The 24,388-nt window shown below is 46.2% G+C and overlaps 1 protein-coding gene across 1 annotated transcript in view; it reads right to left on the bottom strand.

Moving 5' to 3' along the window:
* The window catches only part of LOC147726084 (uncharacterized), a 28,605-nt gene extending 5,620 nt beyond the window's left edge, over positions 1-22,985 (bottom strand). Inside the window, exon 1 of the mRNA XM_086960200.1 lies at positions 22,866-22,985. Within this exon, the coding sequence (XP_086816326.1) occupies positions 22,866-22,950 (85 nt within the window). The 5' untranslated portion in view covers positions 22,951-22,985. The remainder of the gene's footprint in view (positions 1-22,865) is intronic.
* Positions 22,986-24,388: the final 1,403 nt, after the last annotated feature.

Raw genomic sequence — 24,388 nt, 5'->3', positions numbered from 1 at the left:
AATATTTTACCTAAGTACAAATATTGAAAAATTTAAGTTCACGGTATCACATTAATAGTTAAGATATATCCAGCAATTTGCCATTATTAGACTTCTAATAGCTGTGAGAGAAAATATTATTAAACTTTCTTTTCTGTGTGCCAAAATCCAGCTTTTCAGCTGCTCTCTCCTGGTTAGCCAGCCTCTGCCCAGGCTAACCAGGCTGCTCTAATGATGGCAGGCAGGGGGTGAGGGCTAGCCAGACAGGCCTTCAAAATAAGAATGACCCCCACATAATGCGAACCCACCCACACAGGAACCCTGTAATTTGATTAGGGTGAGGTGTGGAAGTAGAGTGTTTAGAAAAACTAACCACGCCAGTAGGTTGGGTAAGCCCGATCCAGCTTCTCTGATGACAGGCTTTCCCCATTTTGGATTTTGAGAGAATAGTGCTTTCTGGGACAAGAATTTGCCACACTATGGAGGAAGTGGTCATATACCTGAGTGGTACCCTTTGACCCATTGGTCAGCCCCTCACTGTTTGTTGCGCAGGAAAACTGGATAAATATAGAATAGTTCCATAGCACCTAAAATCAGCTGCTAGGAGAAGAAGGACGGCCCTTCTAGATCCTGTAACGGCACCACAAGTGTTTGAACTCTGAAGATAGCACCTGCTGCACAATCTGGTACTAAGCCTTTGCCCTGCATCAAGACGGATAAATCAGTGAACTCACTGCAAGCAACAGGTTAGCAGAACACACCTGCATCATCTCCACCAAGAGTTCCCATCCAGTAGTGCGACCAGTGGACTTTAACGGATTTGACCAGGTGCATTGTGGGAATTGCAGTTCACACGTCCAAAGGACCACCTAGGAGATTCCAGATCCTTAGATTGGTATTTTGGATACTTTGAACCATCAAGGAGACCCTCTGGAAGAAGGTTAGGAAGTATGGAGCAAACTTTGTAAAATGCTCAATAAGCTGAATAGGTGCATTGTGTAGTTGCAGTCCCAGACCCCAAGAGGAAAACCAGAGCCTCTGAACCCTTGGCTGGTGCTGTGGACCCCTTTCCTGCATCAAGAAACATTTCTGGGCCCCTTGATTCATAACTGCGAGGAACATGGTGGCCACTGACTGAAATGGCCATGGGCGCTCCCCCTCTGGGCTCTAATGGTGGTATGATTTGAGGCAGAAAGATTGAATACCCCCCTCTGGAAACCTCCTGATAGGTGTCTGGACCTTCCTTTGGTCAGGGGATTCGATGTCGGCAGTGTCGGCGGTGTCGGCGTCTACGTCTCCACTGGTGTCCGCCTTGGCGCTCTCCTGTGTGTCCCTGTCGGCAATTGCGGATTTGGCGTTTGTGGAGAGGACGAGGGAGTGTGCGGGAGGAGACCACTGCTGGTCTTCCGGTGTGAGCTGCGCTGCCTGCGTGAAGGAGGCGCGGCTGGAGGCGCCAGGCGAGAGGATCGAAAGCGATCCGATAATAGTACAAGAGTGAGAGACATTGACGGTGACAGCGGGCTAGAGGTGGGGGAGAGCGGCGATAGAACTGAGGCGGTCTGGGCAGAGGCAGAGGCTGAGTTTAGGTAAAAGCAGCATTATAAGGTCACATTACCTCAATCTCTCACTCACTGGCAGATATTCTACTGGCCCTGAAAGAGGAGATGACCAATAAGTTTACAGTCTCCGAGGCAAACCAAGCCGATTTGGCTAATAGATTCCTGGTTTCTGAAGTCAATCAAGCGGCAATTCGGTTCTCTTGTGTGTTATTGGCTCAGAAATTGGAAATAGTTACTGTACGTACGGACGCAATTGAGGAAGAGATTCCCAAGATCAAAAAGGCTATAGAGGCTACGGCATCACAGCTGAGGAAACTGTCTGTGCAAAATAAGGAGCTTAAAGAAGATCTTGAGAGGTTGGAGAACCACGCGAGTAAGAATAACCTGAAGGTTATGAATGTACCTGAGGCAATAGAAGGAGATCATATTAAGGGCTTTTTAATCTCACTCTTGAAATATACAGTGCTTAAGGACCACTCAGGAATTTATCTAAGTTATGAAATACAGAGAGTCCATAGAGACCCATTCAAAAGGAACCCTGGTCGGTCAAAACCCCGGAAGAACTTAGTTAATTTTTTGTCTTAATCAGTAAAAGAACAAATTCTGTCCGCAACTCTGAAGGAAGGTGCCATCTCCTCTCTATTTGCAGAGCAATCTCCATTTTAATTTTTTATCAGATCAGACATTTCCCATATAACAGCAGAGAGGCAGTGGGAATTGGGAAAGAGGTTGCCAGAGTTGAATGGACTTGGGGCAAGGTCTCAACTGAGATTTCCAGCGACATTGGGTGTAATGGGGAACAACCACGTGCACATGATCCGCTCTCCACAAGAAGCCGATACCCTAATAGCAGAAATAAAGCTTGAAAACCAGGTGAAATAGAAGTTTAAACAAAGCCTCAAGCCAAGCCTCCAGTTTAAGTTTACATTAAAATGTGTTTTCTACTGAAAGCCCGGAGGGGGGAAATGCCCGAATAGGCACTTAGCCTTTTTTTTTGGTAGGTAGGGTTCCTCAAGGGATTAATGGGTTAGGGAGGCACGGGGTGGTGGGGTGGGAAGGTCAGCTAGGGAAGAAAATCAGGGTGGCAGAAAAAAATAGAAAAAAAATTCTCATCTCACAGGCTATTTATACAGTGAGGTAAAGGTTGTTTGCTAAGTAGGGAGACAAGATGAAAAAACAAGATGAAGGGTCTTAGTATACAAATTCATTTCCTGGAATGTAAACGGTTTAAAATGCCCAAGACGACAAAGATTAATCTTTAAATATATAGAGATGCTGCCAGTACAGGTTTGCCTACTACAAGAAACGCATTTAACCCAACCAGAGTCTGAGAACATCTTTGCTAAAATATCGTGGTTACAGTGTTTCTGCCACTCTCAGCAAATGGTGCATTGCTGAGGGGTGGCAATAATGGTTAAGAGGGGTCTCAAATGTGAGATAAAATCGGTCCTAACAGACCAATCAGGAAGATCATTGCCCAGTTAGAAGTGGAAGGTGAAAGAATTACATGTAGTTCTTTTTATGGTGCCAATGTGGATGACCCCTCTTCTTTGATTAAATTGCAAGATAACCTTATTTTAGCGTTGCCTCCAATGATTGTTGGAGACTTTAACATTCGCCTTTAACCAGGAATGGATAGGTCCAAATGGAGTTGGGTGATTGGATCTCCTAGATCGAGAAGGGTTCTGAAGAATCTTCTGCTTAATATCAATATGGTGGATGTTTGGAGAGCAAAGATGGGAGGCTCACAGGGCTTTATTTTCCATAGTAAAAAATACCACCATCTGGCAAGGATAGACTATGTCTTAATTAACAAAGAAGACCTTGATAAGATCCAAAACATTTCTGTAGCACTCAGTCATCTTTCGGACCATGCCCCTTTGCTCTTAACTTTCACCATAAGTAGAGCATGTCGACAGTCAAGGCGGACTCTCAACAGAGCCTACTTGACTTATACAAATATTATCCAGGGAGTTAAAGCGGCCTCAACTGATTTTTTTGCATTTAATATGGGTTCTAGTTCAATGGATCAAATCTGGGACGCTTATAAAGCTAATTTGAGAGGGGTGTTAGGTACCCAAATAAGAATAAAAAATAAGAAAAATGCACAAGAACTGCAGTCTCTTGAGGCAAGAATATCGGACTTCGAGAGAGAAAGAAATCAAGTAATCCAGGACAGCCCTAGGTGCTTGGTGCAACTAGAAGACGATCTCGAGAATGCAAGACAAAAAGTAAGGATCTTTCTGGATGGGAAATGTAAGGCCCAATGGCAAACACGTAATATTGAAAACTTTGAGTATGGGGAGACAGCTGGAGCATTGCTTGCGTGGAAAGCAAGAGTAGACCGAGCAAGAAATGATATAAATGAACTTATTGTAGACAATGTAGGACAAAATCTAGCAGCACAGAAGATATCCAGAATTGTCTTTGGTCTTTATTTACAACCTTATATAGTGATTAAATAACACCTTCCCCAGAAGCAATTAGCTCATGGCTTAGGGACAAGTCCATGCCTGTCTTAACTAAAACAGATAAAGAATCGCTAGAAACACCCATCTTGGCGGAGGAGATAAAGACTCAAATTAAGAGAGCAAAAAACAAGAAAGCTGCTGGACCTGATTCCCTCCCTAACGAAATCTATAAATTGTTAAGTTGTGAGCTTTTACCTATCCTCCAGATTATTTTCAACTCAGTTTATTCCACTGCCGGGGTCGTTCCAATAGCGTGGAAAGAGGCTACAATAGTTTTGATATTGAAGCCAGGGAAGAATCCATTGTTGGCTGATTCCTACCAACCAATCTCCCTGCTGAATGCCGATTATAAAATCCTTATGGGTATTTTAGCAGGGAGGTTGGCAAAGCTTGTATCAAAACTAATTAATCCTGACCAGAAAGGTTTTATGGTCGGAAGGTTTATTCAGGAGCAAACACAAACCTTGATTGGCAACAATGATTTAGCTGAGAGGAAGAACAACCCTTTACCAGTAGTGGCCTTAGATGCCACTAAGGAATTTGACCGCTTGTGCTGGAGATATCTTTGGGGGGTATTAGAAACTGTGGGACTGGGCCCCATATTTATACAAACTTTAATAAAATGCTACTCTGGGGCGTCAGCGAAAATCTTGGTAAATGGTTTCCTGATCCCGAGTTTTGAAATAAAGAGGGGAACAAGGCAGGGGTGCCCCCTGTCCCCTCTTTTATTCAATATCTACCTTGAACCCCTGGCACAAATGATCAGGCTGGACGATACCATCAGTCCATTTAAATCACAAGAGTACCTGTGCAAAATAGCTCTATACGCAGATGATGTCATTATATATACAAACGATCCACATATTGATGCAAAAGTTTGGAACACTGTCAGGTTACCTTGCTAATTCGGCTAAAACAGAGATCATGTGTTGGAACACAGTGTACAGGGGTGGCCCAAAAAGCGGGGAGTTTAGGTATTTGGGGATCAAAATTGTAAAAGATCTAAAGAAAATCCCCATGTTAAATCTGGCCAAGGTTGAAAAAGATATAGAGTACCTCTTTGCAAGATGGAAAAACCTCCCCCTGTCTTTTTATGGCCGGGTCAATTTGGTAAAGATGACTGTCCTCCCCAAATTGACTTATCTGTTTAATACCATCCCCCTCACCTTTCCATACAATGCTATTAACAAAATCCAGGGGAAGATTGGAAGTTTTATATGGGGACAAATAAGCGCAAGACTGTCATGGAAGAAACTGAGAAAGAAGCTACTAAAAGGCGTCTTGGCTTTACCAGATATTAACTGGTACTTAATGGCATTTCAGTTTAAAAATGTCAGGATGTTGCTTACAACACCGTCTGAATCTAAGTGGGGTAGCCTTTTGAGGGAAATGACCATTGCAGACGGAGACAATGGGCAAGGTTGATTCCTGTTTAAATTTGGGGTGCCCAGGTTTTTTAAACGAGTACGTTTAAAGGTCTTGAAAGCTTCCTTGTCAACATGGTATAGAATGAGGCGAGTCTGGGGGCTAGGATATTTTTTGAACTTAGCCCCAATATGGGACTCTCCCGGTACCCCAGCGTGCTTGAAGGACAGCTTAGCGGCTCCATTAAAGAGGGCGGGATTGCAGACATGGTCGGAATTGGTAGATTTGGACGGTTTAATTCCCTGGGAATACCTATCGGCCAAGATTGGTCCCACACTCGAGATTCAAATACATACAATTGAGATCATGGTATGAAGCGGAAGAGGGTGAGATCAAAGGAGTTTGGGGGCTGGAACAGCTTTTTTTATACCTGCATCCAAGGAAAAAAGAAATAGCTTATTGGTATGCAAAGCTGCTCGAGGCGGAGAATAGAGTGATCCAGCCCCAATCCGCCTTGTGGAATTCCCTTCCTCAGGCTTGCCCGATACAGGAAAGGTTTGAATCGTCCTTTAAAATCTTATATAAACATATAAAACCAGCAAGTCTAAAAAGGAACCACTTCTTTGTGTTAAATAGGCTTTATTTTATACCGGCCAAAATTGCTAAGTTTGCCCCAATTCCTACTCCCAAATGCCCTTGATGCAACATCGACAAGGCTGACGGCCTACACTAGTTTTTTGACTGTCCAGAATAAATTTTATTTTGGGAAAATGTGAGGGAAATATTGGTTGCAATTTTTAGCATAGATCTAGAAATGGACATTAACCTGGTCATATTTGGTAAGAACGACTTCACCGCTGAGGTGCTCTCTCAGTTGGATTAAGGCCTACTACTGTATTTGATAATCATAGCCAGGTAAGAAATCTGCTTAAGATGCTAGATATTTATTATTTTCCCAAAGGGCAAGACCCTGTTAATTATGTAAAAAAATGTAAGAAACCTGTTGAAGTGTTTTGTTATTGGTGTGGTGTTATAGGGTAGGAAATAAATACATATATGTTTTAAGATGCGTCACTTTGTAAATACGGCGCAACGTGGTTCAAGATTCCCGTTACAATTACGTCAAGAAAATTACACTGTCATAAGGAGCTCAGTAATACACTCCCTGTCTTTTCACGTATGATGGCGCACAATGGCTGCCATGGGCTGAAACACAGGCACGCTTGCGCTATGATGCACAGATGACTGTGTTGCGGAGATGATTGATGTTGTGGCTCCAGCTCGTCTCGAGATGAATGCAGGTGTGTCTGGACTAGAGTAGGGGAAGAGTGAACTAGTTGGCCTTCTTGAAGTGTTGTTTACCCGGTTTCTCCGTGATGGGTGCCAGGGTGTTGATGCAGCGAGACATCCATTGGTGGAGGTTGTGCACTGTGGTGTTGGTGTCTGTAAGCATTGGCAGAGTGGTGGTGCTGAGATAGTTGACAAGAAGTTCTTCTTTGGCCTTGATCTAGCTGCGAAAGGGAGGGGAATCAATGGTGGTGGTGTACGGTGGGCATTGTGAAGGCATGATGTATACAATGATGGACGGTCCAGGAGAGTTTTGTGGTGTTGGTCTAGTTGAATGTTCCCGCTGGCAGAGGAGACAGGGTCTAGCGTGTGTCTGGCTATGTGGGCTGGTGTGGTGACTAGCTGCTTGAGTCTGATGTTGGAGAGGTTCTCCGGGAGGGTGTTTGTGTTCTGGTCACTCGGGTTGTCCAGGTGAAAGTTGAAGTCTCTAATTAGGATGTAGTCAGTGGATCTGAGAACCTGGGGCATGATGAGGTCTACAGTAGCATCAGTGAATGGGGGTCAGGCAAGGGGCCCTGTAGATGAGGGTACTTGCTGAGGGTACTATTGGGCCTGGTCCGGATCTGGAAGTGAAAGCTGCACAAGAAAAGAGCTATGTAGAGTGACGCATTATTGGCTTCCCCCAGCAACATAAATGGAGCCCTGAATCTGCATTTTGTCTTTACCTGGGACTCTGGCTGGAATTCCTGTCTGTTAGAGGGATTGGGGGGGGGGGGGGGTTGTTTATCTGTAATGAAATTGGCCCTTGCTGCTACATTCTGCATTCAATTGTTTTTATTTTATTTTTATCATTGATGGTGGACTTATAGGCTAGGTTTGCCCCTAGAGGCAGAAAAGGGACGTTGGGCTGACTAACGTGATTATTTTCGCATCTAATTGACCTTTTGTCACTTTCTCTTGCTAGCAGCAAAAATGTTATTGCCTTGCTGCTAGTGTTAGTGGGAGTTTTAGCTGTGGGTAGTGAGGTTCCGTGACAATTGTGAGTGATGTTTTCGACTCGCACGAATATAGTCGAGTCTGGTATCTATGAACCGCAAATGACGAGTTTAGTAAGTGTGCGCAGTTTCGCTGTGCTAACTTAAACCGTTCGTTTGTTATATGGGTTTTTCATCTGTACCCACGGGTTCCATCTTAGATACGGCATCCATTTTGTCTCTTGCCCTCAAGTAGCCAGCGAACGGACGTTGTCCGCTTCGCGACCCTGGGACTCCCAAGATATTTGTGGAAGACACATGTTCTTTGTGAGTGTCTTTATGACGAGGGGGATGCTACTGTAAGGCAGATGGCGCCGCTCGAGGCCGCACTGACTTATTGTCTCAGCCGTGCACCTCATTAGGCACGTCTCTTTGATGCCTGTATCTCGTGTTTCCCGATACCTCCCCTTTTACACCCTTTCCGATCTCCCCACTGTCTCCGTCTTCCTCTGCACCTGTCTTTGTTCCTATTTTGATCTATTTTACTGCTGATTGGAATTTGCTAATGGTGGGAAGATGGGTTTTTACAGTTGGGAACCGCCAAATGTTTCCGCACTTATGTTCCGGACCTCATGTGTTTCAAAGTGACCAAAGCGACCCCTCTGGGGGATAATGGTGGGAACCGGGTTGTAAACTTTTGTGTGCCCTGTTATCCTATGGGTAAAAACTGTATAAAAGGAGCGATCCACAGAACCAATTTGAAGCAGTCTCCCCAAGTTGCACGTTGTGTACTTGTCGTGACTTCTGTGTTCCCTGCAGCAAATAAACCTTGAATCTTTGACGTCGAAGGAAGTGTCCCGTGTCTCTGTGATTCGTACGCCGGAGCAGGTTACCCACGAAGGTTTCAGGTGTTGTGCCCTGGCACCGCTGGGTCTTAAAGAACCCAGTCCTTCAGTTGGCGCCCAACGTGGGGCTGCATCAGTGGTACCGGTCCAAGCCCGACGATCGTGAGGAACTTCGTGTGAAATCTCCGAGGGAAGGTGCACTCCGCTTCATCGATCCTGTTGTCGAAATAAGTGGCCCGAAGACTTTTCCCGCGAAGATTCCCGCCTCCGGACGGCTGCGACGGACTGCTGCCCTGACTGTAGACCTGTTTTGGCGCCTGGTGTAGACCTTGGTATAGCGAGACGATTGACGGGCCTTCCTGGTGACGCCATCGATCTTTGAGTTAAGTATTTGTGGGTCGCTCCCAGAGTTCTTGGTTGTTGACACTTTAGCGAGTGTTTTTGTTGTTAGCGCTGTGTGAGTGTTTTTGTCGGTGACACTTTGCTCGCGTACTTTGTTGTGTTGTTTGACGACTGCAGCCGCCAAAAACCGAGGGTTTTGTTCTTTGCTGGGACTTGGTAGATCCCGTAACCCTTGAAGTTTGTGAAACTCGGCTAGTGTGCAAGATGCCTGGTCGCAGTACTTTGTTTAGTTGTTTTAGACCTTGTGGTACGGATTCCCGACTGGAGAACTCGTGTCCGATACCTCCGGTTGGAACTCCCACTTATGAGCTCTATAGTAAGCATGGGCTAGGCCCAATTACCTTTAACGATTACTGGATTAAATATACGAAGAAGGACGGCGACCTTCGTTGGCCACCTCATGGTAGCTTCGAGGCCCCGATCTTAGATAATCTAGAGATTAAATTGTTCGAAAGAAAGTCAAGGCCGGCCATGTTTGATGCCTTTCGGTTGTGGCGCAAAGAAGCCCGACAGAAAGAAATCAGACAGACTAAACGTAATCAGCGAGATAATGTTGCTACCATAGTGAAGAAAGCAGAGCAATTTCAGCGTGATAAGGAGGTTAAGGATAAGGAAGTGTTTGACAGATTACAGCGTATGACCATAGATAAATGTTACCCCGCTTTGCCTACGGAGTCGGAAACGAAGGATGAGTCAGTTGAGGATCCTTTAATGTCTTACCTTATGAAGTCGCCACCTCCGTACGTACAGGGTACCGCAGCTCCTGTGGTCCCTGCCGTACCTATTCTTCCACCTATTCCTCCTCCGCCTGTTCCTCAACCTGCACCCGTTCTTCTGACTGTTCCTGCTCCTTTGCCTGTTTCTATCCCTACTGCTCCTCCGCTTCCACATACTCCTGCTCCCGCTACTGCTCCTGCTACTGCTCCTGTTTTGTTAACCCCTGCTGTTGCTACTGTTTCTACTCCTTCTCTTGTTAGTCCTGTATCGTATGCTTCTCCCTCTACTCGTTCTCGTACTACTCCTCTTGCGGCTAGCTTCTTTCATTCGCTCGGACCTGTTCATGGGTCCGCTGGTTCTGATGGTCCTCAGAGACGTAGTCAGCTTCCTGGAAACAGAGAACGCGTTGCGCTATATAATATGGCGATGGGTTGGATGGTAAATCCTCTTAGGTGTCCACCCCGTGTTGTCCTCGATACATTTTGTCAATTCAATATACCAACCCAGAGATATGTGTTTAATGAAATGTGCAAGTTCCTTTATGATCAAATAGCGGCCGATGCGCCTGACGAGGTGCTCACCGCTCTGTCTGATCTTCAGCTTCAGTTCGCAAATGGGCTGATAGTGGATACCAACGTTCGACGTGCTGTTGAGCGGTTGCTATCTTTTCGTCCCGCTCCAATCCCTCATGCATTGTTCGTTGAGGATATTGAAAAACAACCAGACGAGTCTGGCCAATATCCTATGCGTGAAGTTCCGCCGGTTTGGATACCAGCTGATCCTAATGCTCAACCCCCGGTATTGGCGCATTTCCAGAAAGTGTGGATACATCTTCCATGGAAACGCTCGGAAGTGCTGCAGGTGAAGCAATCTTTGCCTGATCCACGCAAAAATCCTACAGGGTATTATAAGGAATTATCGCAGCTCGTGGATGCTACGGTAATGAATCTTGCCGATATCGATATGTTGTTCGGCAATGTCGTGCCGCAACCGGTATGGGCTAAAATTCGGCAGGAAAATCATCCGACTGAATTAGGCAGTGATTGGGCTGCCATTGTAGCGGCAGATGCTGGACAAGTGGTTGCTACTAAACCCGACCAGTTGATTACTGCTCTTCCTCAACGAATCATAACATTAATGAAGACGCTTATGCCAGCTATGAGGGTAAATTGGGACAAATTGTCAGCTTGTAAGCAAAAGAAGGACGAGAGTGTTTCCGATTTCTTTACGAGGTTCGAGGAAGCATTCATTGACCATAGTGGACAGGATATGGGTACCGAGGGTGGTCAGAGATTGTTTGTGGATAAATTTGTTTCAAACCTATTGCCCGATTTGAGCAATAAATTAAAGAATTCGGAAAGTGCATGGGCCGTTTCTACTTCGGCTCAGATATTGGCTACGGCACAATACTATGAGAATAGGGAGAAAGAAGAGAACGACCGTGCTGATAAAAAGACGAAAGAGCTCAAAACTAAAGTGTTGCTTCAGCAAGCGTATCCTCCACGGTCGAACCAGAATAATTCGCAACAGAATAGATCACAGACACAATCGAATAGATCCCAAAATCGTAATGACTCCTCCTCCCCAAGATCCTCGTTAGGGTACAATCAATGTGCTTATTGTAGACAGGAAGGACACATTAAATTCAATTGCCCTGTTTTGCATGAACGTAACAATGGTAACTCGTCTAGAGGAGGTCGTGGTGGTTCGCAGCAGGCATCACGTGGTAGAGGTCGTGGTGCTCAAAATGATCGCTCAGATAACTCGTCTAATTCTAATAATTGTTTCGATCAACGTGGATCGTCGCAAGGACGATCTGCGCAGTACAATGTAGACGATTATTACGTCGATCAGGGAACTGACGACAGTAATTACTAGGACAGCCAAAGACAAGGAGAGGGAGTGGTATCAGTTCCGGTTGATCAGAGAGGGCCTTACGTCGCAGTTGCTACATCGGGCGTCGTTGAGCCTTTTCTGTTGGACACTGGTGCGGCGAAAAGTTCTATCATGCATTCGAAACTCCCTGGCGCACCTTTGTCTGGCTTAACAAATGTTTCCGTTGGATTCTCTGGCGCCCCTGTTAGCAATCCAGTTTCTCGCCCTTTGCCCCTTAAAATTGGGCCACGTGAGCTAGAAGCTCCGTTGATTTTGACTACGGGTTGTGGTGAAAATCTTTTGGGCCTGGATTTGCTTAAACGTTTGTACGCAACTTTGTATTGTTCTCCTGCTGGTGTAAAGCTTACGTTAGGAGAGAGGGTTGTCTCTCCTATGTATTTGTCTCTCGATAAGCTTCCACCGGAATTGAGTTCTCTTCCTGCGTCTTTGTGGGCAACGGGTCCAAATGACGTGGGCCTATGTTGTTCAGTTGAAATCTAATGTTCGACTGCCACGTATTCCCCAATATCGTATCTCCCTTGATGGTGAATGAGCATTGTTAGCGATCATCTATGATCTGATCGAGAAAGATGTTATCGAAGAGACTCGGGGAAACGTGTGCAACAGCCCTGTGCTGCCCATTCTTAAACGTACTGATCCCTCAAAACCGCCTGTTTATCGTTTTGTTATCGATTTCTGGGAGGTGAATAAAATTGTGGTTCCACAATTTCCTGTTGTGCCTGACATCACGGCGCTACTGACTCTGATTCCAGCTTCTGCATCGTGGTTTTCGGTGATTGACTTGAAAAATGCGTTTTTCAGCATCCCGATTGCCGAGGAGAGCAGGGACCTTTTCGGTTTCTCTCTCGGTGGACGTAGCTTCCGGTTCAAACGCGCTCCTCAGGGCTACTGTGAAAGCCCATCTATTTACAGTCAAGCCTTGAAGGGTCAACTGGATGCGTTTAGGTTGCCGGTCGGTGCGGCCTTGATCCAATACGTCGACGACTTATTGGTGGCTGCTGATACTCGGGACATTTGCAAAACTGCTACGGTGTCGTTGCTGCGACATCTCTGTGAGTTGAATCATAAGGTGTCCCCTTCTAAACTCCAATATTGTTGTCAAGAAGTAACCTATTTAGGTCACTTATTGTCAAAGGAGGGAAGGAGGTTGACCCCAGAGAGAATTGCAGCAATTGCGCGAATGGCTGTGCCAAAAACCCAAAGAGATGTGCGTGCCTTTCTAGGTATCACGTCGTACTGCAGGCAATGGATTCCTAATTTTTCATTGCTAGCGAAACCATTGGTGGCTCTTACGTGCAAGGATGTTTCAACTCCTTTACCATGGACGGAAGAATGTCAGAAAAGTTTTTCTGAACTGCGTGATTTATTGTGTTCGGCTCCTGTGTTAGGTACCCCTGACTACAGTAAGCCGTTTACGTTATATGTTCACGAGAAGGAAGGTTGTGCTTTGAGCGTCTTAACGCAACCTTTTGGTGGTAAGCAGCGTCCATGTGCATACTTTTCCTCGACCTTGGACCCAGTAGCTAGAGCATTGCCGAGTTGTTTACGAGCAACAGTGGCAGCTGCGGTCTCCATCCGACAATCAGCAGGATTGGTCATGGATAATATGCTTACGGTGATGGTTCCGCATGCAGTCGATACTCTTTTGAATCGAACGAAAACTCAGCACTTGACGAGTGCGAGGTTGTCTGGGTACGAGTTGACACTCTTGGCAAGCCACATTCAGATAAAACGTTGCAACGTTCTGAACCTGGCAACTTTGTTACCAATTAGTACAGAGTCAGATGAAGTAGCAGAACATGATTGCTACTTGAGGACTGAAGAGGAAACAAAAGGTCGAGTGGACCTTAAAAACACCCCATTGGAAGATCTGGATGGTACTTTGTATGTGGATGGGTCATGTTTTAAGTTGCCGAATGGCGATGTGACTACTGCTTATGCTGTTGTAACGTTGAATACTGTTGTTGAGACTGCAAGGTTGAATCAGAATTCTGCCCAAGCTGCGGAGCTGATTGCTCTTACTAGAGCATGTGTGTTAGCGAAAGGGAAACGTGTGAATGTGTTTACCGACAGCCAATACGCGTTTGGCGTCGCTCACAGTTTTGGACGATTGTGGAGAGAGAGAGGTTTCTTGACGTCGCATGGTACGAAGATTCAGCATGGCCAGCTTGTGAATGATGTTTTGGATGCGTTGACGCTGCCTACGCAAGTTGCGATTGTTAAATGTAGTGCGCATCGTAAGGTGATGGATGATGTTGGTCGTGGTAATGCGTTTGCGGATGAGACTGCTAAGGAGACTGCCCGGAACCTTAGCACTCGAATGTATGTGACGAGTTCGGTTAGGTGGCCTACAGAATCGAGTATGTGTGTTGACACTATCGAGAGTGTGAAAGCAATTCAGAATGAGGCCACCGAGACTGAAAAGATGAAGTGGAAAGAAAGTACGGGAAAGTTGGATGCGAATGGTTGTTGGATTGATTTGACTGATCAGAAAAGATGGATGTTGCCGGATGCGTATGTGCTGGCCGTTGTGACAATGGCGTATGGGTTAGCACATATTAGCGCGAAAGGTATTTGCAAGTTGCTGTCTCCGGTGTGGAAGAATGATGGCATTACGAAATGTGCTGAACGTTTGGTGAAGAATTGTATGGTGTGTATGATGTACAATCCCGGCAAAGGAACCCCAACTCCTCCTGGCAGTTTTGCTCCTCCTTCATGTCCCTTTGAGGTGATTCAATTGGACTTCATCCATATGGAGCGATGCAATAACCTGAAATACGTTCTAGTTGTGGTTTGCGCATTCTTCCGATGGATCGAGGCCTATCCCCTCAAAGACAATACTGCTTTGTCTACTGCGAAAATCCTACTGAAGGAATACTTTCCTCGGTATGGAATGCCTAGAGTCGTGTGGTCAGATAACGGAAGTGAGTTTGTTGGAAGTGTGATGAAGAGTGTGTGTAAGGGCCTTGGAATTAATCAGAAATTCCACAGTGCCAATCATCCCCAGTCAGCTGGATTGGTTGAAGGGTACAACGGCACCCTTAAACTAAAGTTAGCGAAGATTCAGGCTACGACTGGCCTTTCGTGGCCTGACGCTTTACCTTTAGCATTACTGTCAACTAGGGCGACTGTACACTCCCGAGTAGGGCTTAGTCCCTATGAAATAGTGTTCGGCCGTCCTGCGAATGTGTGGGGGGTTCCTAGGCCAGGAATGTTTTCTGATCTTGAGTATCCAATGTTGATCGATTATCTACATGACTTGACTGCTAAACTGAGGTTAATTCACCAACAGGTTTACGACGCATTGCCGACGCAGACGGAGGGTCCAGGCCACCAGCTCCAGCCCGGAGACTGGGTGGTGACGAGAAACTTTTCACGCAAGAATAACCTGGACCCGAGGTTTACCGGACCCTACCAAAGGCTCCTGGCCACGAGGACTGCCGTTCGTCTCGAGGGACGTAAGAATTGGGTGCATGCCACGCACACCAAAAGAGTCCCCATTCCTTTGCCGGCAGACCCGTGGGTAAGGAGGGGCATTGCGTCATCTGAAACAGAAACATTGTCGGCGTTTGTGCCTTTTAGCGACGCACAGCTTGTTGGAGAATCCTCAGCGCAGCAGAAAGACACTGTTGAACAATTAGCATCAAAAGACTCAAGACCAGAACACTCAACTGATCAGCAGGACGCTGTCTCTTCAACGGATCCTTTGTTTGACGAGCAGACACGCCCTGGGAATACCCGATACTCTTTGCGATCTCGCACTAAGGACAAATAAAAGATCCTGCTTTGCTGTATTGACGATTGCATTACCCCGTTTTCCGTGATCAGTTTTGAACTTTCGTATTACTGTAATTATTTTCGTACATATATATTGAGCTTCATTCCTTGTACTTTTTGCTTCCACAGCTGAGAGACTTTGTTTTTGCATACATATATATTGTGCATTGAAGGCCGTAGGGCCGCGCGCGTACTTCCTTCTGGATAGTAGGTCTTGACGCTAGGTTAAAGGCCGTCGGTTCCTGGGAACTCCTAGGGATTGACTATTGCTACACAGAACGAAGTGCGTCAAGAAACGTTGCGGACGGTCATAGGGAATGGCATTCTCGAAGCTGAATGATTTGGAGGGAGCTCAGGTTCATCGATTCAAGCTGCAGCAACTCAGTCGTACCAAATGTTTTATATTCCAACTGTTTGTATTGTTCCTGACTGCTTCTGCATTATTGGCGGGTGGGGTGTATTACACGATGTCTTACTTCTTACCTGCTACACCTACTCCTACTCCTGACCCTAATCTTACCTCTACTGTTTCTCCTCATTCCTTTCATATGTTACCCGAACACGAGCAGGCTAGACGTGTAGAATTCCGCAACAATTCCTTTATTCAGCTCCTTCATCAGCATCAGTTAGTAGTTAACACTACTAATTGTTGGGTGTGTGGGTTGATGCCACATACTACGGATAAGGGAATTCCATATCTGGTGTTACCGTATAGTTCCCAAGGGTCAGCTCGAGCATTCCAAACAATGTTTCGAAGCGCACTGGGTTTCCACCCCATTCGAGAACCACGTTCCCCCTACTCTGGTCCTACCTCGTATCAAAAACCTTTGTCGATAGCAATAGCGGATTTAGATAGTGATATCTATGATCCTTCGCTTATTCCCGAAGAAGAGATACGGGCCTATAGGGTCCTAAGTAGAGGTGAATATAGTGCGTTCACTAGTAAAAAGCAGCTTAAAAGCTCGCCTCCGATATGGGTCGTACCCCACACTGGTAATTTTTGTCTCATGGGTCGTGGCCGAAGATCGCAAGCCCGACTTGGAGCAAGTGCTTGCACTGAAAATTACATTTTGCCGATGTTCTCGTCCCCTGTGTTTCTGGCTGCCAAGGGTACATACTTTATCTGTTATGATCGCTCATACACATGGTTGCCCGCTGACTTCATGGGCTCATGTTTCATTGCAAATCTGTTGCCTCCGACGTTTACCGTAGATGCCAATTATCATAAGACTAGAGTTGTACGAGGCGTAATTAGCGAAGAGGATACTGCCGGTCAAGAGGCAGGAGACTTTTTCAAGGGTTTCCTCCCGTTTTGGGGACCTATGGTTAATAGTAGGAACCTGAGACAGTTGACTCGAGTGGTAGAATCGACAGCTAATATTACTGCCAGTGCCCTTGGTAATATCACCACAGAACTTCAGGCGGAGAGACTTATGACATTACAGAACCGTATGGTTTTAGATGTCATCTTAGCAGATCGAGGTGGGGTATGTAAGGTGATCCATTCGAGCTGCTGCATTTTCATTCCCGATAATGCTCCTACTGTCTATCAAGCCATCTCGAGGTTGCATAAGATCTCCGAATCCATACACGTGGATGTAGGGGATTGGACGCTACTTGGATGGTTTTGGGGCTTGATGTCGACTTGGGGTTGGAAGATTCTGATGATCATCGGAGTCGTTGTGGTGTTCCTGTTCACGTGTTGCCTTTGTGTGCAGTGTGGTCCTGCCTTATGTGGCCTCTGTGCTACAACGTGTATAAGACAACCACCTGTTACCAAGGGGACTCGGTTGGACAGAGCTATGCTACAGCAACATCTCGATGGTTTGATGAATATCGAATATGATTCCGACTAGTGCTTGCCTACATGAGGGCAAAAGGAGCGTCTGAGGTTCCGTGACAATTGTGAGTGATGTTTTCGACTCGCACGAATATAGTCGAGTCTGGTATCTATGAACCGCAAATGACGAGTTTAGTAAGTGTGCGCAGTTTCGCTGTGCTAACTTAAACCGTTCGTTTGTTATATGGGTTTTTCATCTGTACCCACGGGTTCCATCTTAGATACGGCATCCATTTTGTCTCTTGCCCTCAAGTAGCCAGCGAACGGACGTTGTCCGCTTCGCGACCCTGGGACTCCCAAGATATTTGTGGAAGACACATGTTCTTTGTGAGTGTCTTTATGACGAGGGGGATGCTACTGTAAGGCAGATGGCGCCGCTCGAGGCTCATCTTGCCGCACGGACTTATTGTCTCAGCCGTGCACCTCATTAGGCACGTCTCTTTGATGCCTGTATCTCGTGTTTCCCGATACCTCCCCTTTTACACCCTTTCCGATCTCCCCACTGTCTCCGTCTTCCTCTGCACCTGTCTTTGTTCCTATTTCGATCTATTTTACTGCTGATTGGAATTTGCTAATGGTGGGAAGATGGGTTTTTACAGTTGGGAACCGCCAAATGTTTCCGCACTTATGTTCCGGACCTCATGTGTTTCAAAGTGACCAAAGCGACCCCTCTGGGGGATAATGGTGGGAACCGGGTTGTAAACTTTTGTGTGCCCTGTTATCCTATGGGTAAAAACTGTATAAAAGGAGCGATCCACAGAACCAATTTGAAGCAGTCTCCCCAAGTTGCACGTTGTGTACTTGTCGTGACTTCTGTGTTCCCTGCAGCAAATAAACCTTGAATCTTTGACGTCGAAGGAAGTGTCCCGTGTCTCTGTGATTCGTACGCCGGAGCAGGTTACCCACGAAGGTTTCAGGTGTTGTGCCCTGGCACCGCTGGGTCTTAAAGAACCCAGTCCTTCAGTAGCTGATACTATCGCCCTGTAGCAACATATGTCGGTAACCGGGTAATAGTTTTCAGTGATATGCAGTGTTATGAAAATTGCCGCTAACTAAAGCTAACGCTAGTTAGCGTCAATTCTTGCAAATATACCCCTTAGTATGCACAAACCACTCCTCGCCTGAAGCACCAGCCCCGCCGGCACTAACCCTGCCTCAATCATACGAAAAATAAAATGATAATAACTATTTATTATAATTTCCTTTTTCCTTTTTCCTTCACTGAGAGCAGTGGGGCGATACTCGTCCACCTCAGCGGAGGAGCCACCTCTGAAAGTGAAAGAGTCCCATATTTACAATCTGTACCACAGGCCAGTAACGCCGATATGATGTATATATTACAAGCTACATGTTCTGTCAGGAGTGTAATCATTCAAATTGCATTTTCAATTATCTAATTAATACATTATAATTAATACCCAATAATGGAAAAACATGCTTCCTTATGAAGAAGATGCAGGGCAGTAAGCAAAAAGGGGCATCTCACAATGTTCCTCTAAAAGGTCAAAAGAACAGCCAGGGAATTCAAAGCTGTACTGCCTGATAACGTCACCACAATAAATTAGAAAAAAATGCTGCCCACATTAATGATCTGCTTCCCATTGACCATAAAATGCAATGCTTCATTCAACAAGTTTTTGGGAGACAACACTTATATGAGGTGGAACAAAATAAAGCTCAAGATTGAATTGGACTAACAAAAAAGAATCTCAAGTATTATTTTTGTGTGACAAACTCATTGAATGTGTTGTATTAGTAGCATCTGTATTGCCTCTTAAAAACTTGTTGAATGATTGTATCTGACAATGTTGTACACACAAATATTATTTCAAACATATTTTGCGCTCTAAATAGTGTCCCACTGAAAAGTAAATGGTATATTATTAACTCCAATGAGGATATATGCATGGAGAGAATATTTGGGACACACTATTTATGTCACTCAACATTCTGACAAGAATACTCCTGTCCCACGGCTCCAAGAAGACATCCCTGATTGTGAACAAGCCAGTAACATTGAGTTTAGCATCATGAGAGGTAATCAGATTGAATATCATTGGCTCCTTAAATTAACATTATGGGATACGACTGCAGAGGTCACATTTGCAAAGTCTTGGTTTTGAAAGGGGAAGATTTTCTCTTCTGAGATGATTCCTATATTTTGAGTGAATATTCCACATTTCTGGGATTCTCAAAGGATCATAGGAGGGTTCATAAAAGTCTACACCAGTCCAGATGTCTGCAAAAAAAATCCTATTGTTCCACCTAGAGAAATTTGAAGCAACTGGTCATTTTGCATATCTTATTTTATGTATTATATCTTTCCATGAGGAAAGTGTTTTGAATGATAAAAGTTCTTCCTGTGAATACGTGATTTGAGTGATTGGCCCCTGTCCAGTACCAGCAGTAGAATTATCATTTGACATAAAGTTTGTGCATTTATCCTTTGGGATGGTGACCAGACCCTCTTAATTATTCAAGAGGAATGAGAGAGCACACAGAGCAGTATTACTCAATCAATCAATCAATCAATCAAAGTATTTATATAGCGCACTACTCACCCAGAGGGTCTCAAGGCGCTGGGGGAGGGGGGTCCGCTACCCCTCGAACAGCCAGGTCTTGAGTTGCTTCCTGAAGGCGAGGTGGTCCTGGGTCAGGCGGAGGTGGGTCAGGAGGGAGTTCCATGTCTTGGTGGCGAGGTAGGAGAAGGATCGTCCCCCTGTGGTGGCTCTTCCGATGCGGGGGACGGCGGCGAGGGCGTGGCCGGTCGATCGAAGCTGGCGTTTGGGAGCGTAGAAGTTGAGGCGGCTGTTGAGGTGTCCTGGGCCTTGGTTGTGTAGGGCTTTGTGTGCGTGGGTGAGGAGTCGGAAGGTGATTCTCTTGTTGACCGGGAGCCAGTGCAGGTCTCTCAGGTGTCCGGAGATGTGGCTGCGACGGGGGATGTCCAGGATGAGTCGTGCTGAGGCGTTCTGGATCCGCTGGAGTCTCTTCTGGAGTTTGGCGGTGGTTCTGGCGTAGAGGGAGTTGCCGTAGTCCAGACGGCTGGTGACGAGGGCCTGGGTGACCGTCTATCTGGTCTCGGTGGGGATCCACCGGAAGATCTTACGTAGCATGCGCAGGATGTTGAAGCACGACGAGGAGACGGCGTTGACTTGTCTGGTCATGGAGAGGGAGGAGTCCAGGATGAAGCCCAGGTTGCGTGCGTGGTCTGTTGGTTTGGGTGCGCTGCCTAGGGCGGGTGGCCACCAGGAGTCGTCCCAGGCGGAGGGTGAGGATCCCAGGATGAGGACTTCCGTCTTGTCTGAGTTAAGTTTCAGGCGGCTGTTCTTCATCCATTCGGCTACCTCTTTCATCCCTTCGTGAAGGTTGGCTCTGGCGGTGGCGGAGTCGTTGGTGAGGGAGAGAATCAGCTGGGTGTCGTCAGCGTAGGAGATGATGTTGAGGTTGTGCTGGCGTGCGATGTCTGCGAGGGGGCTCATGTAGACGTTGAAGAGGGTTGGACTGAGCGAGGAGCCTTGAGGAACGCCGCAGATGACTTCGGTGGCTTCAGATCTGAACGGGGGAGGTGGACTCTCTGTGTCCTTCCGGCGAGGAAGGAGATGATCCACTCCAGTGCCTTCTCCTGGATTCCGACGTTGCTGAGTTGCTGCACTAGTGTACGGTAGCAGACAGTGTCGAAGGCCGCCGAGAGGTCTAGGAGGATGAGGGCTGCTGTTTCTCCGTTGTTAAGCAGTGCTCGGATGTCATCGGTGGCTGCGATCAGGGCAGTCTCGGTGCTGTGGTTGGCCCGGAAGCCAGACTGCGAGAGGTCGAGGGATCCGTTCGTCTCGAGGAAGGCGGCCAGCTGCTTGTTGATGGTCTTCTCGATGACTTTTGCAGGAAACGGGAGCAGCGAGATGGGGCAGTAGTTCTTGAGGTCGGTGGGGTCGGCTGATTGCTTCTTTAGTAGAGCGCTGAGTTCGGCGTGCTTCCAGCTCTCCGGGAAGGTAGCGGTGTCGAAGGAGGTGTTGATGATGTCCCGCAGGTGGGGTGCGATGACAGCGTCTGCCTTGTTGAAGACGTGGTGAGGGTAGGGGTCGGTAGGAGATCCGGAGTGGATGGAGTTTATCGTGCGGACGGTGTCTTCGGTGCTGATCGGGGTCCAGGCGCGGAGGGTGGTGGTGGGGGGCGGTGGTTCGGTCGTGGCGTGCGTCGGTTGAGTGCTGAAGCTGTTGTGTATGTCCGCGATCTTGTTGTGGAAGTAGGAGGCGAGGGAGTTGCAGAGGTCTTGCGAAGGGGTGATGTCGTTGTTTCCGGCGTTGGGGTTGGAGAGCTCTTTAACGATGTTGAAGAGTTCCTTGCTGTTGTGTGCGTTGTTGTCCAGTCATTCCTTGAATGCGGTGTTCTTGGTGGCGTGGATGAGTTGGTGGTGTTTTCGGGTGGCGAGCTTGAGGGCAGTCATGTTGTCCGGTGTTGGATCTCTGCGCCATGTTCTCTCGAGGGCTCGGCAGTTCTTCTTGGAGCTCTTGAGTTTGTCAGTGAACCATGGGGCTTTCTTGCTACCGGGTCTGCTAGGCGGGGTCTTCAGAGGGGCGAGGTTGTCTGCGATGTTGCTGATCCACTTCACGAGGTTGGTGGCCGCCTGGCTTGGGTTTGTTGCGCTGGTGGGAGGGTTGCTGCTCAGGGAGGTCCCGAGCTGGTCGGCTGTGACCTTGTTCCAGCTTCTGCGTGCAACCTGTTGCTGGTGGTGGTGGTGGTTACTGTTCATTGTTGGGAGCAAACACGCCCAAATTGTATGAGTATATAGAGAAAATCAGTATTACCATATGACCTGATAATTAAGACAACCCACCATTCCCAATTTAAGGAAGAATATATCTCTTACAAACTCAGATAGGTAATGTTTCTCCGAATCAGGAAGAGGAAAAGGATGTGAACCAGTGCAAAGTCAGTACTGCACCCACACACCCATGCAGATAGGGCCCCAGGCAGGGGTGGATGGAGTTGGGGATGTTTGGAGCACCCTTCTAATTGTAGGTTACTCCAGCAGGAGAGGTGCCACATGCATGTCATCACACTGGCAGCTGGCACAGGGAGTCGTATTTGAGTTATCAATGGGACCAACCTGCTGGTGGTCCTGGCCTTCTAGCCACACCTCTGATGCCCTTGATGGTCACTTGGCTGCGACTAAATTGGGTCATTCCGGTGAACATTGAGATGATACTTAACAATGTTTATCTTTGTTTGAAGTAATCCATGTTGCCCTGGCCCCTGTACTCTTCTTGCCCCAAAGGGGATGTAAATAGAAAATAAAATCTACATTCAAGTGTCAAGGCTGATGTCCATCTTAATATGTGCACAGTGTGCAGACTGTAAAGTGATATGTTATTGTGTTAGCCTGCACTGAAATATGTTCTCCTGAAATAAAACACCCTCCCTTGTAAAAAAGAAGTGTCGGTCACTGCTATTGCTGTGGGGGTTTGTGTTTAAGGAAACAAAGCCATTACACAATTGATTGCACTATAGTAAGGAGACATCCTGAGAGCTGTAACATATGTGGAGTGTGGCATTGATTTGACAAAATCTAGGGTTCTTCAAAAGAATTACTCGACCACCCAGCCCATGATGCCTTGTTTATAGTACGGTTTGAGGTGGCCTCTGCCCTTTTAATGTGGGAAGAGAAGATGCCCAATAGAGTCATGATCATCATTGTCACTGCATGAAATCACAGAATATCATGAGGTAACGCCAGGCTCCCATGTCAGATAACTTACTGTAAATGGCAACTGGGCCAGAAAGGGACATTTGCAGGATTGACAGCACGATGACCAGAGAGTAAATTAGTATTCGGGGTACCATGGTGCCGGGTCTGACCGATCTGCTACCTAGGTTTTCTTCCTGCATAGGATGGCAGAGAAATATGTTTTATCATTTATGTAGTAAATACAGACAACTTAAAACCCTGAATATCTGAAGCTACAACAATAAACAACAGCAGTATGTCTAAAGCAAGCTTGGTTTACAATAACCAATTACCTCCACTGCCTAAGTCTGCCCTGGACCTTATGTTAGTGTGAAGAGGTATAGAGATGCAGTGTGAACCTTTTTAACAGGACAGAGTGTTCAATGGTGTCTACATTAGTTTGCACGTTGACACTAGAGTTTTGATAAAATGCGTAGCCCACATAGCATGATGAGCTGTGGCCATGTTTTGTGATTCAGAAATTTACTATCACCATGTTCACAGACAAAAGGCACCTGTGAAAAACTGCCATGAGGTCCAGATCCTAAAAATTGAATAGATGGCTCGAAGCAAATTACCCACTTTTTTAACAAACAAAACCCACTTGAACCAGCTGTCTGTCTGATAAATAACTACTATAGTTGAATAGACCAGACAAGGCAATCTATCTGGTTGCAAAATGCCTCTTGTCAGCTTAGCAAGATCTTGCAATGGCTTTAATGCTAGTACCTAGACGCCCATAGGCATTTGAGCACTCTACAAAAATAACATAACATAACATGATTGTAGGCGTCTCTTCCAAATACTGCCATTGCATCCTATGTATCAATATTTTCCGACTACAAGCTGGTGGAAAAACATTGATATTTTACCATCACCTCAAAGGAGGTGGTAATGCAGCCACAAAGGGGAAGGGCCCCCTGGCACCCCTTGACATTGTGAGTGTAAACATATCTTTTCTGAAGACTAGTAGTGACCACTTCCAACTCTTCAACTAAACAAAGTTTCATTTGGGTAGCTTTAAAAAATAACAGGTTGATTTTTTTAAATGCAATGAAAGAAATCAAGGATATGGTGTTCCTCTGATCCCAGCAGAACACTATCCCTGTGATGGTCTCCAATAATAGTGAGTTGCGATTTGCAACTAACCTCAATCCAGTCTCATTCTGACTGATTACTATTCGGAATTTTAAGAACCATCCTTTCAGTTCATATGTGTATTATTACATTTCTTTAGTGGTTGCAATAATACTGGTAGCAAATTAATAGTTTATTAGGACCAGTACATAGCACCATCAGGCCACCTCTTCATGAAGGATAGTCAGATTTGGCTTACAATGCAAACAAGTGAACTGCAGATAACCGTACTAAAATTATTGTTAGTATTTGATATTGAACACATATTGTTTGCATTGTTAGTGAGTACTTCAGCTGTGACATTATTTCTTTGGACAGATGAAGACAAGCATCACCCAAGAAAAGACTTCTTCTGCCCCATCACATTTCAACCATTTTGTCAGGACAGGTGTGTAATAACAGTGAGACACTAGTATA

Source organism: Lissotriton vulgaris, chromosome 3_1 (genome assembly GCF_964263255.1).
Source record: "Lissotriton vulgaris chromosome 3_1, aLisVul1.2, whole genome shotgun sequence".
In the NCBI taxonomy this organism is placed as follows: Eukaryota; Metazoa; Chordata; class Amphibia; order Caudata; family Salamandridae; genus Lissotriton; species Lissotriton vulgaris.
Note: the sequence above shows the minus strand (reverse complement) of the source record. Positions and strands in the feature narration are given on the sequence as shown.